General features: G+C 43.0%; 1 protein-coding gene across 8 annotated transcripts in view; it reads right to left on the bottom strand.

The window, feature by feature from the left end:
• Positions 1 to 16,661, bottom strand: part of EXOC4 (exocyst complex component 4) — a 421,385-nt gene that overhangs the window by 350,629 nt on the left and 54,095 nt on the right. For all 8 annotated transcript variants that reach the window (XR_012623679.1, XM_074828084.1, XM_074828085.1 and 5 more), the window contains exons 6-7: positions 10,057 to 10,300; positions 2,291 to 2,468 (exon numbers count right to left, since the gene is read on the bottom strand). Coding sequence is in view for 7 of the 8 variants with exons in the window: in XM_074828084.1 (XP_074684185.1) it covers positions 2,291 to 2,468; positions 10,057 to 10,300 (422 nt within the window). In the remaining variant the exon portion in view is untranslated. The remainder of the gene's footprint in view (positions 1 to 2,290; positions 2,469 to 10,056; positions 10,301 to 16,661) is intronic.

Raw genomic sequence — 16,661 nt, 5'->3', positions numbered from 1 at the left:
AGTGGGTTCAGTTTTGGGCCCCTCACTCCAAAAAGGCCACTGAATGACTCGAGTGTGTCCAGAGAAGGGCAACGGAGCTGGTGCAGGGTCTGGAGCACAGGTGTGATGGGGAGCGGCTGAGGGAACTGGGGGGGTTTAGTCTGGAGAAGAGGGGGCTGAGGGGAGACCTCCTGGCCCTCTCCAACTCCCTGAAAGGAGGGTGCAGAGAGGGGGGATGAGTCTCTTGAGACAAGGAACCAGCGGCAGGCCAAGAGGGAATGGCCTCAAGCTGCGCCAGGGCAGGGTCAGACTGGCTCTTAGGAAGGATTTCTTTGCAGAAGGGGTTGTTGGGCGTTGGAATGGGCTGCCCAGGGCAGAGGGGGAGTCCCCATCCCTGGAGGGGTTGAAGAGTCGGGTCGACCCAGCGCTGAGGGATCTGGTGGAGTTGGGAACGGTCAGTGTGAGGTTCATGGCTGGACTAGGTGATCTTCAAGGTCTTTTCCAACCTAGATGATTCTGTGATATTTTCGCAAAAACAATACTGAAGGAAGGTGACAATCTGTATCATGGAGAAAACTGATCAATATTTCTTTAATAAAAACACTAACTCCTGTAGAAAGACAAATAAGTAGGTGAGGAGACAGAGGATGTGATCAAAGGCCCATACCTTGCACTTACCATGTCCAAGAAGTATCTAAATTCCCACCGTGGACACAGTTGGCTGTATTTGTGTAAACAAAAACACTCTTGTGTATCCCTGCACAGTCGAAGAAGCCTTTAGAGTAACAGCTAAATAGACCTGTGCTCTGTGAGAGACTGATTGAGAGACTGTCAAATGATTGTCTCAAAGCTTGCTGGGGTGTGTGCTTTGAGTCACCGGGTGGTGTCAGTAACACCTCGACCATTCATTAAGGACCAGCTGTGGCCTTTGTAATTAATTTAAGGAATGTCACCCAACGAATGCTGCGTGCAAGCTGGGGGGTCACTGAGCTCCAAACCCTCTCTGTGGGGTTCAGGTGACCAGCTCCAGCTGTCAGCAGCTCAGGTTTGGTACCTCACAGAACCATTTTGTGGCTCTACTGCATACAGCAGACACCCTGCGTGCATTGCTGATGACTTTGTGTCTCTGAGGCGAGTGTTTCTGCCCCAGAAGTCTGATGATTGCTCAAGAAGCATGAAGTCAGCAAAACCCTGTGGGAACAGAGGAAAAACTAAAGGTGGGCAGATATGCTCATCAGCTGATAAGACGAATTTAAAAGGTGACAGAGAATTTTGCTCTGTGGGCACCCACCACCGAAGAACTGAAGACTGAGGACCAACGGGATGCTGCTGGATCCATGGTGGTGACTATTCTTGTGACTCTATTCCGGATGCTTGCTTGATTTCTGCCTTTTCCTTCCATTCTGTCCTATCGTTACCCCTCTCCACTTTTAATAATAAAAACTGGTTTGGGTGTACAGCTTTTGACCTCGTTTGTGCCTTAATCTCGCTCTTGGGATCATATTGAAACCTCCCCCAACACTGGATCAGGACATGCCCTACAGTGAAAAACTCTGTTAAGAGTAGGAAGCAGCATTTTTCATGAACAGGCCAGAGGTGGAATGACCATCATAAATCTTGCCACCTCTTGTAAATAATGCCAGGCTTATTTCTTTGACCTCCTCAATCAAATACTGGTGAGTTGTACATCTGTGTACTATATATAAAGGCAATTCCAAAATAAAGAAATAAATAAATAACTCTCGTGTGCATGTGTTAGCCTCACAGCAAGAATGAGAGAACAGACATGTGACAGATGATAACTCTGCTGCTTGTGAAAGTCTCAGATACTGAGGTGATAGGCATGGTACCAGAATAAAGCCTAAGCAAGGTACAGCTTTAGTACGCACAGTTAAAAATAAGAATCAAATAAGAATTCCCTGAAAACATGCTGGCAGCAAGTGTCTCAGCTGACTATAACCAAGCCATAATGACAAGAGAAGACAGGCGATTAGAGCTGTGACACTTTATAAGACAGGCATGACATGGTAACACAGAACAAAAATGTCACTGTTTGAAAGCTTCTGATAAATCACTTGGTAGGCAAAAGGTATCAACCTTTCCATACACCATAAGGACGAATCCACAGGATATTTTTTTTGCCGATATTTAAGCTCTCTGGAGTTTAACAGTCTCTCATAAATGTGGCCACTTACCAAAATCCAAGACAAATCCCAGCACAGCTATCTCTCTAGTATGACAAGTATTCTATGCTATTCTGGTTATAAAAGCTGTTTCAAGCTGAAAATGTGCCCACCTGAAGGATTCTTACCTGCAAGACATCTTGGATCTTCACCCAGACATCAACCATGTCATAGAGCTTGATATCACCATCATACTGGCTGCAAGGAGAGGCCACTGTTTGCTGAAGGTGTCCAAGGACAACAGAGTGTGCAGCAGCCACGGCGTTGAACTTGTCAAAGAGAAGCTCCAGCAGTTCCAGCAATAACCTGTAAACCATCAAGACAACCTCTGCTCAGTATCTAGAAGACACTACAGGCACAGAGTCGTGCAGCACATCGGAGCAACGGGCCAGGAGTCAGAAGACTGGGACTTCATATGTCCTGTTTTGTGACAGATGCTGCGTGCAAGCTGGGGGGTCATCGAGCTCCAAACCCTCTCTGTGGGGTTCAGGTGACCAGCTTCAGCTGTCAGCAGCTGAGGTTTGGTACCTCACAGAAACAGAATCACAGAATCATTCAGGTTGGAAAAGCCCCTCGGGATCATTGAGTCCAACCATCAGCCCCACTCTACAAAGTTCTCCCCTACACCACATCCCCCCACATCTCATCCAAACGACCCTTAAACACACCCAGGGATGGGGACTCCACCCCCTCCCTGGGCAGCCTATTCCACTCTCTGACCACTCTTGCTGGGAAACATTTTTTCCTAATGTCCAGTCTGAACCTCCCCTGTTGCAGTTTAAAGCCGTTCCCTCTTGTTCTGTCACTAATTCCCTGGGAGAAGAGACCAGCACCAACCTCTCCACAACGTCCTTTCAGGGAGCTGTAGAGAGTGATGAGGTCTCCCCTCACCTTCTCCTCCTCACACTAAACAGTCCCAGCTCCTTCCATTGTTCCTCACAGGATTTATTCTCCAGGCCCTTCCCCAGCTTCGTTGCCCTCCTCTGCCCTCGCTCCAGCCCCTCGAGATCTCTCTCGTATTGAGGTGCCCAAAACTGGACACAACACTCCAGGTGTGGCCTCACCAGTGCAGAGCACAGGGGGACTATCACCTCCCTGCTTCTGCTGGTCACACTATTTCTAATACAAGCCAGGATGCCGTTGGCTTTCTTGGCCACCTGGGCACACTGCTGGCTCATGTTCAGCTGCTTGTCAATTAGAACCCCCAGATCCTTTTCTTCCAGACAGCTCCAGCCACACCTTCCCAAGCCTGTAGCAATGCATGGGGTTGTTGTGGCCCAAGTGCAGGACCTTGACCTCAATACTTCTGAGGATCTTCCTCCTCACTCCCTCCTCTATATGACAGTTGCTCACTTTTAATGTGTTCTACTCAGGGGTATAAGACAGACAAAGGTGTTAGTAGCTACACGGTAACTACACATCAGTACCATGATATTCAAGACCATTTTAAGTTGCCAGCAGACAAGGAGGGGGACTACCTGCTTTTCCCCCAGAAGAAGGCATGATTCTCAAGTCAATAAAAATTGACTTACCCATACAAACAGAACACAAGATACTCATTTTGTAATTCAAAATGAGTAGTATGGCAGGTTTTAAACAACATGAATGATCAGAAACCTAAAACATCAAGCTTCATCAACTGTGTCAGTTATCAAGATTTTACTACTATATGGAAGGTGCTACAGCTACCACCTCATCTAAATGTACTATACTACCTGCTCCTACAGTTTCCTTACTGCCTCATTTTTTAATTAATGTACCTTTGCGAAGTCCTAAATTTTTTGTGATAAGGCAATGACTCATCACATCTTTTATTATTTGAGAAAAGAAAAATTCTGATCAAGTTCACTGCCGTTTAATGAGCAATTCAAGTACACATGTAACCCCAACAAAATGTGAAGATAACACTTCCCAAATCCATATGTTAGGCACTTCTAGCTCTGACAGACAGGCTCCATCACATGGAGCTTAGGAATTAGCACTTGCTTTCTGTGCCTTCCCAGCAGAAGTAGCTGTCCCCAGAGCAGGACAGAAGATCTGCGGCAGAATTGGAGTTGCACCCACTCCCTAACCACCACACTTCAGTCTTCTGGGTTAGTTAACACTCACTAATGAGGTGTGTGCTTATGCCTCAGCCACTTCATTTCAGAGTGCTCAGCATCTGCATACATCCACTTTCATCAGCTGTTTAAGCCAGCAGCTGAATAGTTAAGCGCAGTAATTAAGAAGCTGTTGCACATTTGCTGCTGTTACCACTGGACAGCAGAAGTGGCCTGGCGTGATGCTGTGGCTAAAACAGCCTACAGCAATCCTAGGCTGAACTTCTAGTCTGCAAAGGACAACAGCTGGCTATTGTTTTTAAAAAAAATACTATCAGCTTACTGCATCTCATTCATATACTACAATTTTACATATATAGATATATATGCACAGCATTATCCAGTAATCTTTTGGGGATCTCACATGGGCCATTCACCTACCAATGATGTCAACTACACAGCTCAAATGGTTAAGAAGAAAAGCACCTTGATTGAATAGAAAGAGCCATTCGATAAGTCTGGGAGGGTACAGTGAGGCACAGCAGAACAGGTCAAGTGGTCAGATGTATGTCATATTAAAAATAAAGATGTCATATTAAAAATAAAAATAAAGATTAGGAATCATGGTACTCATAAGAAACAGAGGGACATTATTACTGCCATACCTCAAGTGACTGTAGAACCAAGACACATATTTCAGCAAAACAAAAGAAACTGGTGTGTGTATCAATTTTCTTCATATTTAAGAATAGCAACAAATGCCTAAAGAAAAGTGTTGGTGCTAAGAGAGAAAACACTGCTTTTTTACAGGTCTTTACAAATTTAAGTAAGATGCTGGCAGGGGATAAACAGAAGCGTACAGGACATGATGGTAAAGACAGCATCAGAAAAGACAGTTATTACTATCATTAATATTACATTTTAATATGGGAAAGTCCAGTGTGGAAGAAAAGCCATTCTCCTCCATTTAGGCTTTGTATAAAGCTTAATAAATATCCCGTCCAAGCGAAACTGAGAAGGTGCTACTGTGGAAAGACTGATACATCTTTCTCCTTCCCGAACTACTGTTAGCCCATCACCAGTGTTACCAGTGAAGGAGATAGGACAATATGCAGACGGGGCTGCCTGAAAAACACCACTGTTAAACAAGTATCTTCTCCAACCCACTCTAAGACACAGGAGAGTCAACTAGTGCTTCAACAGCCCTTAAGAGACATACAGAACTTCTCCCAGCAAGTGAGAGAGGGGCAGCTGGGGCAACTGGCTGGTCAGCCAGAAGTCAGACAAAAATAGAAGGAAAACCAGATGTAGAAGAATTTGGATAGATGAGGAAGCTCATGTTGGAGGAACTCACACACAACCCTGGTTGAAATGCCAAAAAAGATAACATGATGGGAGCAAATTAATTATGTACCACGGAGAAAATATATCAGTGCAAGCCCAACTTCTACTAACATCCCATCAGAAATTAAAACTTAGTTATCTATATATCTCCTTGTTGTCCCAGGAAAGTACAGTTTTGCAGAACTGAACTAGCTGGGTAGTTTGATAAATTCATTTTTCTTGTCCCTAGGTGAGCCTGACCTCACATTATCAATTTGTTTATGGAGCCATTACTAAAATAATATTATACTGAACAGAATTATTTGGTTTTAAGTTCCACTGTCTTTCTATTCTCAAGTTACAGACTGATAGACATGAAATCTCCCCAATCCACATTCTTCAGTGGTGCTAACTACTACTCCATTACATTTTGCATTCTCAACTAACATCGTATGTCCACATCGCCCTGTTTTCAAATTACCCAGCACCTCTTATCTTAATTTTCTTTTCTCTAAAAGTCTTCGAAATCTGTCACGTCATTTTGGAAACAAGGTGACCCAAGAGAGACACAAACAGTCCATGTCAGACAGCCAACAAGACAAAACAGCATAAAATAATACGGCCTAGATTTTATGCATATGGGGTTGCAGCACTGAGTGACCTAAGCAGAACACATACAGAGAATGACAGGAGACTGGCTTAGGCAATTTGTCAAAGCAATCTCATAACCCCTTCACCGAGAAATATGGTAAGTATGTTGAGAGACAGTGACACACACCCGGAAGCAACTCCTGTTGTCTGGGCAATAACAGAGAATGAATTGATGCAGAGTGACTGCTGACACCTGAATGAGGTCGCTAATGACAATTCATGCATTTTAGCAGCAATAACGTCCTTTGCCTAGTCAGAGTGTTGGTGTGTATATAATTTCTGTATTTATTTTAAAGCCTCAAGATGAGGTAAAAAGCCAGAAGTGTATTATGAACATGTAGGGAAAAGTGCATTGAATCCAATCGATAGGATTTAGTAGCAAAATTGTCAACACACCATCTCCTCCTGGATTTTCGATGTATCCCTACCAAAATCTTGTCCCATAAATCTGGTCCTTAAGTAGGCATGTGTCCAGATTACTATTATTCTGAAGTCATCAATCTTCCGTAATTCAGAAAAGACTCACAGGTACACGTAGCAGAACCCCAAGCTAACACAATACGGCCTCTTCTATGACGCTTCGTCCTCCGCAATCCAAGATACATATTTCTAAACACAAAGGTATGAAACATGCTCTAATGAGCCACTAATTAAGGATAAGGCAATGACAATTTCTATAATTAAGCCCTTTTTCATAAACTTGTTCCAAGAATGGATATCTAAAAACTTTAGAGAATTTGACTTTAGAGAAGTCCACTTAAATTCAAGCTGAGGTCAGCTGCAACTAGATGAGATTCAAGCATACTTTTCAAAATTACCTCCTACCAGTGACAAGGAACTACTAGGAACCTACCACTGCCCTTTTTCAGGTTTTATTACCTTCATATCATTCATACTTCATGGTGATAAGAGCACATTAGTAAAGAGGGTTTATATTCACAGCAAAGTATCTTACAGCCAAAGATGTTTTCTCCAGTTAGGCCTATCTTAAGTCTGTTATCCTACATGACTGCATCCATGTTGCATGTTTTAGGAAACTTAAGAATCAGCTGTATCACACAGCCAGGGAAGACTTTCTTTTGTGACCTCACTGGTGAAAAATATGCTTCTTCCATTATACAGAAGTCCTTAGCAGGGCTCGTGTCATCTTCAATAAATGAGCCTTTCCAGTTTCACACCAACTTTGTTCAGCTACACTGCTGAGTGCTCAAACCAAAGGACAAGGACAGTGCACCCACAACAGACCGGGCCATGCATTATCCACAGCACAACCGTTGCTCGCTCCTGTGCATGTGCTTATTGACAACCCTGGCACACAACATCTACTACAGCATGGACAAGACTTGCTCCTGGCAGGCTTACAGGGCTACAAGACTTCGCAAGGCTCTGAGAAGCCCTGCTGGCTCTATCAAGAGAGCACCAAGAGGTGCAGGAGAGACATCATTACTCTCTGAGAGCTAGTTGCCTTAGCGTCGCAACAATAAAAAAATAACATTCTTGATCTTAAAAATTGGGGACCAGTTAATGTTTTTATACACAAATGTAAAAGGTAGCTGCACAAATCGATATGGAAAAGCTTACTAGGTAAGGAAACAAAAGACAGTCAAATTTAAAAAAAAAAAAAAAAAAGGAGAATGAGATCAGCATCTCTCCAGTCTTAGTAGCCATTACCAGATCTGCAACTTCTCTGGCCAGGTTCTAGAAATTATTTCTCTCATGTACAATGAGAGGGGTCTACAAAATTCGTACATGGGGTCTCAAAAGGAATTACACCAGAACTTCCACAGCGATGTAAGTTCCACCAGGACTTACACAAGCAGATGATCAGCTTCATCCTCCAGTGGAGGCAAACACCACCCTTTCCATATGGAAAAAATAAGAGCCAAGCTTTGAGAGGCACCACACAGCGATGAAGAAATGCATATAACTTGTTCTGTACACAGCAAATAAGGCGCAGGGAACTTGTCCAGCAGCAGGCTCAGTCTATGGCCTCAGACCCTGCAGGCCTCTCTGACATCTTATTAGTCATTTTATTTGCCAGAAGTGAGAATTTTTACTGTTTAAAGTACAGTAGCTGAGCATCAGCACTGAGCTCAGTGACAGAGACAAAGAAGGATCCAAGTGTGACTAGTTTTAAGGTGAACTGAAAAACATTTACCCCCTGAACCCTGAGGTCAGGTAAGCATTGTGGCTCACAGCCTAATAAACAGTTACGCAGTTTTGGCCACTGCATCATGCTCAAATTTGGGGTCTTGCAGAGCTCTCTTCAAATAGCAGGACCTTGTTGTTCCCATTTATTTTTTTCTTGACAGCAGGAAAGTTGCTTAGTTTTGATTTAAAACTGTAGCTAATTTAAGGGGCGGTATACCTTTCCATATTATAATTTATTCTTTTCAATACAAATGAATTCACCTGCTTGCTGTAAACTTCACATGCAATTTAGGTTTAGAATCAGTTCTAATTATCTCCTTATTCAACAAGAATTCAAGACACTTTCCATAGCTCTAGAATACAAGCATCTTAAAGGCTCACAAACTCCTATTAAATACAGGCCAAAGGCCATTGAACTTTTTTGTACCTTACTCAAACCTCTGGGCAAGTTAATTAAAATACAATCTGATCCAACTTATCAATTTTGCTGGACAACCAGTAGCCATACAACCTCTCAAGATTAATTCATAAAACAAGTATCAAGCATACACTATGCTCCCTTTTGGCATCAGAAACTAAAATTCTGCCTTCTGACCCACCCAATAAGCTTGTTGTAATTTCACCGAGTTATCAGCACCGTAACTCTATGAATTCTTTAAAACATAATTGTTTCCACAGCAATTATAATTATAGGAATTAAAAAAGAAGTCTTTATTAGGCTAAACTTATCCTTGGGAGTGATTTTCCACTACAAATATTACATATAATGAAGAAACATTTTTGTTTTCATTTTTCTTTTCCACCATTACTTCCATTTGGACAGTGGTCTTTACAATGTGCAGTATCACAAATTAATATTTCAGCTAGAAGTGATGGGTAGCCCTTATGGAGTCCTATTTCCCAAACAAGAGTTCTAGCAACTCCTGAAGAATGGCAGAAACATAGTTTTTGACTGACTTCCACACCTTGCTATTAATGTAAATGGGGCTGCAAACCAATTAGAAACTTGGCCATATATTTACTGATATAATTAGCTCCATACATGATTTCAAAGCTTTGCACCTGCATCAGCTTAATTAGACTCTGCTACACTTGAAATAAATAACTGAGCTGAATCTTCTCCTTTCAAGTCATATTACGTAGGAACTTAAAAATTTCTTTGGCATCAGGACCAGTGTAAAGCCATGATTCAGTGCAACACAAGAAGATAGTATTTGTTTTGGCACTGAGTGTTCTTTACACCATACGTACCCGCAATCTGAAACAGCATTACAATTCAATCTGTTGTAAAGCCGCTTAAAACGAAAGGTTAGGTTAAAAAAAAAAATAAAATCAAGTACTTAACATAATGCACCTCTTCCTGGTTAAATAATGCTGGCTTCTACCGTGGTTCCACCTTCAAATTTGCATTTCAAACATCTGTTTAGCCAAATGATTCTCTTCAAGGGCCAAGCACAGAAGGAAGCATCTCCCTTTCCCACATCCTTAGCTGAGGAGAAGTAACACCTCCCCTTTCTGAGTACATTTCTTAAATTTCTGAGCCTTTCAGGTGTTCACGGCACATCAGCCTTTCAGGGAGACATGGGCATTTCTGAAAACTTTGCAATTTCAGACCTCTGCTACTGCAAAAACATCACTGACATTCCTTCAAATGGCGATTAGCAGGTACAACACCCTTCTCCAGACTTCTTTTTGCAGCAATCAAGGTTCAGTGGTGGAAATATCCTTACCTAGGCTGATTTTCCTGGGAAAGATTCTCCCCTCTCTGGTAACCATTGTCTGCCACCTGGGTTGTGGACCGCTTAACAATCTGCTTGAGTTCTTGTTCTAAGCGATCCTGGATGGCTTTCACGGTTTCGGGGATTTTTTTCAGCTTGGCCAGCCCTTTGATGAGTATGCCCATGAAGACAGCGCTGTTCTCCTCTGGATCCAGTTCTGTATCTTCTTTAATTTCCAGAAGGCTTGTTTCTCGCACTGCAATAGATTTTAAGAGGCATAATCCAAGATTTAAACTATTAAAACCAACACTCAGCACCATGCAGAAGCAGCATATAAACTCCTTTGCCTTCACAGAACTCCCACCACTTTGAGCAACCAAGGAATAAACAAGGAAATCAGCAACACTCAGATTCTGGGGGGAGGCAGTGGATATTTCTGTTTGCTTGGGGGCTTCCCTATACATAAATATAACAGCCTGCACATTGGATCGATTTAGAAACAGAGGTCATGGTGTAAGATACATATTAGCTGGGAAACAGAGGAAATCTGGTGCAATTAAGGTATTCATAAATGAGAAGGTATTATATCACCACAAATCCCTTGAATGTGTTTCAAGGAGCTAAAAGCCCTAAATTTCTAACCCAGCTGTTTTTCTTCACAAGAGAGGAATTTTCATTATAAACAGCATCAAGCTTAACAGACTTCTGATGAATTCGGCAAAGTTTACGCTGCCAAAGTGAATGATTGTTTGATGTTATCCTACTCTGCATTATTATGACTGTCAAGGGGTTGATGAAGTTACTCAAATCTTTTAGCAAGGCTTCTAAAAAGAAAAAGCAAGAAGGATTAGAGAGGATATTATGGATACAGTCCTTCTGAAGATACCGGGATTGCACAGGGAGAAATTCTGTTGCTAAGCGACAAGGAAGAGAAAAGCAAGAGGTACGATGCTTGTTTTAACTATGTTCATTAAGCAACACTTCTTAATTTACAGATAACACCCAGCAACAAGAAAAGCCTGTCTCTGTTAAAGACTGGGTGAAACATTTAATAAAAATATTCAAACACTTATGTGAAGTAAGTGTCTTCAAGGCAAACTCCACTAAAGCATCTTGGAAGATCTACAGTCACAGGGCTCGTTAACAGCCGGAGCGGCAGTACAGGGACAAACAGCACTGAAGTATACGCGGAAGCTCTGCCATCCACCATACCATATCCTCACATAGAAATTAAAACCTAACGGCTGTTTCATCTTACTGGTGCTGAACTCTGATAAGGGCTGTTGAATGACAGATGACTCCCATGGTTTCAACTGCTCAACAGATTTTTTTTTTTTTTTTTTTACTTAAATCAAAACTTATCCAAGCACCTGAATAAATGTCAAAAGATCCACCAGAAGGATTTAAATGACATGGCAGAAATGAAAAATGGCATGTCACAAGCTGCATGCAGCCCTGTAGCTGCTTAAAGCTCTGACACTCTGAAGAGAAGAGCAGCAGTATCGTGTAACTTAGCACAAGATCAAGAAAACAATGTCCCAAAGAGCCCGTATGGTGCCTCTTTATAAATAGCATCACAATAAACAGCTAACACTTATTTCAGTGTCAGCTTACACCAACCTCCACAGCAGAGATTGTTTCTTTCCGTCAGTGTAATCTCAAACACGGCACCTCTAGCTCAAACCAGACTCACTGTTCACACGCTCTTGAATTTCAACCTAGAGCACTGGCAACACTGTGGGATAAGAGCGAGGGGAGAATGGATCCCGTGAGGTCATCACACGTCAAGAGTGAAGAATGACATCAGGTTTTAGGTAATAAAAATTAGGGAGACCAAATGGTGCCTTCTTACTCTCTTCTCACACAATTTTTTCCATTAAATTTGGGCAAGTTATGGAGCAAGCAACTAGAAACACCCAGAATGCATTATTTGCCCAGGTGGCCAAGAAGGCCAATGGTATCCTGGCTTGTATCAGCAATAGTGTGGCCAGCAGGGACAGGGAAGGGATCTTGCCCCTGGACTCGGCACTGGTGAGGCCGCCCCTCGATGAGTGGGTTCAGTTTTGGGCCCCTCACTCCAAAAAGGCCATTGAATGACTCGAGCGTGTCCAGAGAAGGGCAACGGAGCTGGTGCAGGGTCTGGAGCACAGGTGTGATGGGGAGCGGCTGAGGGAACTGGGGGGGTTTAGTGTGGAGAAGAGGGGGCTGAGGGGAGACCTCATGGCCCTCTGCAACTCCCTGAAAGGAGGGTGCAGAGAGGGGGGATGAGTCTCTTGAGCCAAGGAACCAGCGGCAGGCCAAGAGGGAATGGCCTCAAGCTGCGCCAGGGCAGGGTCAGACTGGCTCTTAGGAAGGATTTCTTTGCAGAAGGGGTTGTTGGGCGTTGGAATGGGCTGCCCAGGGCAGGGGGGGAGTCCCCATCCCTGGAGGGGTTGAAGAGTCGGGTTGGCCCAGCGCTGAGGGATCTGGTGGAGTTGAGAACTGTCAATGTTAGGTTAATGGTTGGACTAGATGATCTTCAAGATCTTTTCCAACCAAGATGATTCTGTGATTTCAAAGAAAAGGCAAAAAAAGCAAGGATAATATAGGAGATACTTCAAACACACATAAACAATAGTACCAATTAGAAGTCAACAACTGGATGTGCGCATATTTCTGCTCAAAGCTCTCATCTATCACACACCTTTCAACCCACAAGGCTGCAAAGCACTTCGTGTGCTGCGTACATGGTCTACCCACTTTGCTAATGCTACTTGTTATTCTCAAAAAAAAACCAGCACGCCAGGCACAAACACAGAAAATGAGCTCTTTGGAACAAGAGCTGTGGAAAACACAGTGCTGGAAATGCTAGAGGAAGAAAGGTTTTAACTTACTGTTTTTAAAAAAGCCCAAATATCTTGTTCCCCTGAGTTCAATGCAAAGATTTTACAGCCTACGCAACCTTTTAGAGGACAGGTCCCCGTCATTACGCTGCAGCCCCTTTGTAAGCAGGCTGTAAATTATTCTTAATATCACACAGCAAAAACCCAAGAGGGAGGAAATACTGCTGTATCCAAATGTGAGGACAGCATTTAAGAGGACTAAAGGCAGTAATCTTGCTGAGAACTCTGCCAGCACACCGAGATGAACGCTCTTCCATTTTCAAAAGAGCAAACCAATTTTGAACACCCTCAAATAGTCAGGACACTGATTTACATCTCTTACAAACAACAGCAAAGTGAACAGCTATCTAGTAGCAACACACTGATATATAAGTTTTGTTAGATCTGGTCTTTTGATGAAACAGTAGGGACCGTGTTTCCTGCACATTGTGCCTATTAGGCAGGTATCCTGGGTAGCTTTGGGGGCCCATTTATCTGTAAGATCTGATAAGATCCCAACCCTGGGCATCTGAAGATGTTCTTCTTTTCCTGCTTCTCCCCCACTTCAAACATCCTCTTCTACCATTTAATGTCATCAAGGGGTTATCTGACCACAAAGCTTCGGCCCAGAAATGAGCCCCTCGTGGCCCCTACCTCTTCGAAAAAAGCATCAAAGTAGACAGACATTTGTAAAGAAGTTCACCTTTAAAATTGCAGTCCATGTTATTCTCTGTGGGCAGAGGAGCTCCACGGGTGAAGGAAGACATCCCTACAGATCAGCTCTGAGAAGTGAAAGCTTTGCCTGTATTTACTCTTAAACCAAGATTATGAATAAATTCATTATTCATTTCTATCAAGACAAAAGCACAAGACTGTCGGAACTTATTCTTGCTTTCTACATTCACCAGTTTCTACCTGAAATGCATCTGTAAAGCACACATCCCTTTAAAGTGGAAAGATCATCGTTCACACCATAAGCACTTGCTTTATGTAGAGAAGCCATAAAAAAATTAATTTATCCTATGGAAGCTTACAATGATTATTTTTATGAATGGTTCTAAATTGGGCGTCTGATATTTGATGTGATTAACCTCTTCTCCTCTGTGATTCAGCAAAGACAGGAGAAGGAAAAAAGTCCTATTTTAATTTAAAACAGCTTTACTATGTTAAAAATAATACAGGTAAAAAACACCAAAGAGGAATTCCATAGGACTTCTTCAGTAACACCAAGAAGTAAATTTCCCCACCCTCCTTAAGAGTATAACAAGTGAAATGTGATGTCAGCAAACAGTTTAAAATTTAAGTTATTACAGTTGTTCTTCTCCGACATAATGAAGCCTTAAAACTTCAATTTGCAGTTTTATGCTAAAAAAAACCCCAAACAAACAGCTTCAACATACTGTTTTGTTGGCCCATCTCAGCTATCACCATGCAAAGCATTAGAAATACTAGACTGTGTGAAGCCTGGTCAAGGCTTCTCCAGATCACTCTGACACATAACTTGTAAATGTTTTTACCTAAAATGACCACTTTGGAAACCTAAATTTTAGTATCACAATGATTTCAAGGGGTTTTCATGGTTTAATTCTATTTAAAGATGACACCAACTCACAGAATCAGACAAAATGGTTGAAGTTGGAAGGGAGCTCCAGAGATCAACCTCCCTGCCCAAGCAGAGCCACTCAGAGCCAGTGGCCCAGGATCACGTCCCGATAGCTTTTGAGTATCTCCAAGGATGGAGATGCCACAACCTCCCTGGGCAACCTGTGTCAGTGCTTGGTCACCCTCACAGTAAAAAAACCCCAAATGTTTCCTGATGTTCAGGGGGAACCTCCTGTGTGTCAGTTTGTGCCCATTGCCTCTGGTCCTGGCACTGGGCACCTCTGAACAGAGCCTGGCTCCGTCCTCTTTGTGCCCTCCTTCATGTATTTATATACATCGTTAAGATCCCTCTTGAGCCTTCTCTTCTCCAGGCTGGGCAGCTCCCGCTCTCTCAGCCTTTCCTCCCAGGACAGATGCTCCAGACCCTTAACCATCTTCATGACCCTTTGCTGGACTCTCGCCAGTATGTCCATATCTCTATTGTACTGGGAGCCCAGCACTGGAGCCAGCACTCCAAGTGTAGCCTCACCAGTGCTGAGAGGAAGGATCACCTCCCTCGACCTGTTGGCAATACTTTGTCTAATGCAGCCCAAGAGACCTTCAGCCCAAGAGACCTTCAGCCTTCTTTGCAGCAAGGGCACTGTGCTGGCTGCTCATCCTCAACTTGGTGTCCACCAGGACCCCCAGATCCTTTTCTGTCAAGCTGCTTTCCAGCTCCATGATCTCCAACATGTCCCCGTGCCTGGGGTCGTTCCTCCCCAGAGGCAGGACTTCACAATTCCTCTGGCTGAGCTCCATGAGGTTCCTGTCGGTCCATTTCTCCAGCCCATCCAAGTCCGTCTGGATGACAGCACGACTCTCTGGCACATCAGCTACTTGTCCCAGTTTGGTATCATCTCCAAACTTGCTGAGGGTACACTCTGTCCCATCATCTAGATGAGTAATTAACACGTTGAACAGGACTGAACCCAGCAGGACCCGCAGCTGTACCCTGCGGTACACTGCTAGTTACCAGCCTCCAACTAGACCTTGTGCTGCTGATCACCACCCTCAGCGCACAGTCATTTTGATCCACCTCACTGTCTGCTCAGCCTCTACATCAACCATTTCTCTATTGGGATCTTAAGGAAGACAGTGTCAAAGGCCTTACTGAAGACCACGTAGAAAATATTCACTGGTCTCCTCTTATCTACCAGGCCAGTCATTTCACCATAGAAGTTTATCAAGTTGGCCAAGCACAAATTCCCCTAGATGAAGCCATGCTGACTACTCCTGATGATTTTCTTTTTCTAATGATCTCTGAAAATGGCTTATGAAGCAGAAAAATTAAATATGGTTTCTCAAAAGCCTCCCAAGACAACAACCTAAAGGAGTGACGATTTTGCCACATTCTCTAACGAAATATACAGCCATTTTCAAAAAATTTTTATCACTGAAGCAGTGCATCTGAAAACGCACAACTCCTTTTTCAAGCAGTCAAAAATCTCCCCTCAGTTTAAATCACTAGGAAGTTGAATCATGTGCATCATTGATTCATCACCTCCATAGTTACAAAGGTGGAAGCTGCCCTGACGGCTCCCTGGTTTGACGATGCCCTATAAAAACGTCTGTTCCAATTGATAACACCCTCATTTGTACAGTTCTGCCATTTCACAAGAAAGAAACCTGCTGCAAGAGGCATTTTAATAGCTCTGGTCTGATCCCCAGAAAAGCCAATGTTGATAACTCATTTAAGCAAAGGAGCTAAAAAAAGACTCTTGAGTCTTGTTTTTCATTCCAATGAATGGTCAAAGTTTGCCACTACTCATTACAGAAGATTTCATTAGCTGTGTGCTTTTATGGGCAACTAGTAAAATTTAATGTACTATTTTCCATGATTTATGTCCTTTCTGATTATACCCTTTCTGCCTTCAATCCTTCCAGAGAAAAGGATGCAAGTTCATAGTGTCCTGAAGGCATAATTTAAGACTTGAAGAAACGTCACCTGTTAATTTCTGGTGCTGAATCCTTGTTCTGACCCACACACGGAGACAATGAACAACAAATGGACAGTTACTTTCAAAATAGGTCCTTTAAAAATTTTGATCGCCATCTTCTCTGCCTTACTACCCAGCCCAGAAGAAAATGGGTCTGAGAGATCAATAACTTCAAAGC

This window comes from Strix aluco, chromosome 5, assembly GCF_031877795.1.
Source record: "Strix aluco isolate bStrAlu1 chromosome 5, bStrAlu1.hap1, whole genome shotgun sequence".
Classification (NCBI taxonomy): domain Eukaryota; kingdom Metazoa; phylum Chordata; class Aves; order Strigiformes; family Strigidae; genus Strix; species Strix aluco.
The sequence above is the reverse complement of the archived record's forward strand: the minus strand, read 5'-3'. Positions and strand labels throughout refer to the sequence as shown.